Here is a 2,656-nt window from a genome sequence, read left to right as displayed (position 1 = left end):
TCATTCCCTTTCTCATTATCTCTAAAGATTATACTGTTGAGACAAATAAAACACCCTGAGATGAAAGGAAGGCAAGGATACAGAGACTCTCTGGATATATCTCTATGTACTCTCAGCGACATTGTTCCACCTATAGAATAGTCCAGGTTGTTAAGAACTTGCATTAATTTTCTAGGTTCTGTTTAATTGTTTAGGATCTCAAGAGCTTACTCAAGTCATTCATGTATTTCCATCAAGCAGACAAAGAGGAAGACTAAACCCTACTCATCACTCATTGGAAGACTCAGAGCAAAGTTCTTTCTGAGAACTGATGGCCAAAATATCCAGCCATAATACAAGTAAGCTTAGAAAAGCTCTTCTTGGGGCTTCCCTGGAGGTGCAGTGGTTGAAAGTCCGCCTGCCGATGCAGGGGACGCGGGTTCGTGCCCTGGTCCGGGAAGATCCCACATGCCGCGGGGCGGCTGGGCCCGTGAGCCATGGCCGCTGAGCCTGTGCGCCCAGAGCCTGTGCTCCACAACGGGAGAGGCCACAGCAGTGAGAGGCCCACATAACGCAAAACAAAACAAAACAAAACAAAAAAACCTAGGAAAAGCTCTTCTTAAACCCTGACATGATGGAACTTTTCCTAAACCATCCAGCAACTAATAAAACCAGTATAAAGAGCAACAACTCTGCATTTTTCTACTTTGAGTCCTGTAGACCCCACTTCCCTAGCCGTGCTCCTATTACTCATAGTCTATACTGTGATCTTAATCATGGACATTTCTGGAAACCTCTCTCTCATTATTATCATCTTTAAGAAGCAGAGAGAAGCTCAGAATGTCACCAACATACTGTACGCCAATCTCTTCCTCTCTGGCATCTTGGTATGTGTCATGTACCTCCCTTTTACTATCATCTACACTCTGATGGATCACTGGATATTTGGGGATATCATGTGTAAACGCACCTCCTATGTGCATAGTGTCTCCACCTCTGTGTCCATATACTCACTTGTGTTAACTGCTGTTGAAAGATATCAGCTGATTGTGAACCCTCGGGGCTGGAAACGCAGTGTAGCTCACGCCTACTGGGGTATCACATTGATTTGGCTATTTTCCCTTCTGTTGTCTATTCCCTTCTTCCTGTCCTACCACCTCACCCATGAGCCCTTCCAAAACCTCTCTCTTCCCACTGAACTCTACACCCAGCAGGTGGCCTGTGTAGAGAACTGGCCCTCCAAAATGAACTGGCTCCTCTTTACAACCTCCCTGTTTATGCTGCAATATTGTCTCCCTCTGAGCTTCACCCTCATCTGCTACCTGAAGACTGTTATCTGCCTCCGCAGGAGAAATGGTAAAGTAGACAAGAAGAGGGAAAGTGAGAGCTGGGTCAGGGAGAACAAGAGGATCAACACGATGTTGATTTCTACTGTGGTAACCTTTGGGGTCTGCTGGATTCCCTTGAACATCTTCAAGGTCACCTTTGACTGGTATCATGAGGTCCTGATGAGCTGCCACCATGACCTGGTATTTGTATTTTGCCACTTGATTGCTATGGCTTCTACATGTATACATCCTCTGTTTTAAGGCTTTCTCAACAAAAATTTCCAGAAGGACCTGGTGTTGCTTATTCACCACTGCTGGTGCTTTGCACCTCGGGAAAGATATCAAAATATTGCCATCTCCAGTATGCACACAGATGAATCCAAGGGATCATTAAGATTAGCTCATACATCAAGAAGTATATAAAAACTGGTAACACTTAGTGCTAAAGCCCTTCTTATGTGAAAGATGGAGAGGTAATGGCTGGGGATAAGGCAAGATGCAAAAGAAGCCAGAACTAAAAAAATTTTTTAAAAAGCAAGTTTATGCTAAGCAGTTTTGCTTTAGGCCAGACCTATCTGTTTCATATATCCACCCAATACAAACACACACACACACACACACACACGTGTGCGTGCACATCACCCTTTTCTCTTAGAAGAATAATAACTTACACACCTAGCTGCCATCATTTGTGGCAAAGAATGACAATGAGAAAGCAAGAGAGGCAAGGAACACTGATGACTGGGGAACAAAATTTCCAGATATTGTTATTCAATGGAATATCCACAAGAGTTATTACTAATGATGTGCCCACTAAAAACAATGCTATATATATCTCCTTAGTGCTGAAGCAATTCCACTTTCTGATATGGAAATTGTAACTTTCAACCATGTAACTATTCAACTAATTAGCAATGTCAGAAAGACCCCTATTATAATTTACTAATTAGCTAACTGAGTTTAGATTGGAAGTTGAAGGAATGGTTTTAAGTTAACATTTAAACTAAGTATTGTAATTATAATTAATTCACATGCCTGAGTCAGATTCTCCAGTTTATAACAACAGTACATTTTCTTCACTAACAATGCTATTAGTGCCACTAGAACTGGTCACAAACTCTTTAGCACTCCAATTATGCTCAAATCACATAAACTAACTTATTAATGGCAAATGTAGATAGAGCTTTCATTACAAAATGACTTTTTATCTCTAATTCTTTACGTACATTAAGTAGGGGTTATTATGACTCTATCATTGGGTCTGATGAACTTCATTAGTAACACTTATAGTTAGCTCCAGATTTTTTAAAACGTCTTGCATACCTTATGACTTAAACATTTTAAAAATA

At 41.1% G+C, this 2,656-nt stretch overlaps 1 protein-coding gene across 1 annotated transcript; it reads left to right on the top strand.

Moving 5' to 3' along the window:
* Positions 1 to 613: 613 nt before the first annotated feature.
* Positions 614 to 1,730, top strand: LOC307052476 (neuropeptide Y receptor type 6-like; the record flags this gene model as incomplete). Its single annotated transcript, XM_079703402.1, is given in 3 exon segments — positions 614 to 709; positions 711 to 1,565; positions 1,569 to 1,730. Coding segments are annotated over 3 exon segments (1,113 nt in total).
* Between the last annotated feature and the right edge of the window lie 926 nt (positions 1,731 to 2,656).

Source organism: Hyperoodon ampullatus, assembly GCF_949752795.1.
Source record: "Hyperoodon ampullatus genome assembly, chromosome: 4".
NCBI classification, from domain to species: Eukaryota; Metazoa; Chordata; class Mammalia; order Artiodactyla; family Ziphiidae; genus Hyperoodon; species Hyperoodon ampullatus.
The sequence above is the reverse complement of the archived record's forward strand: the minus strand, read 5'-3'. Positions and strand labels throughout refer to the sequence as shown.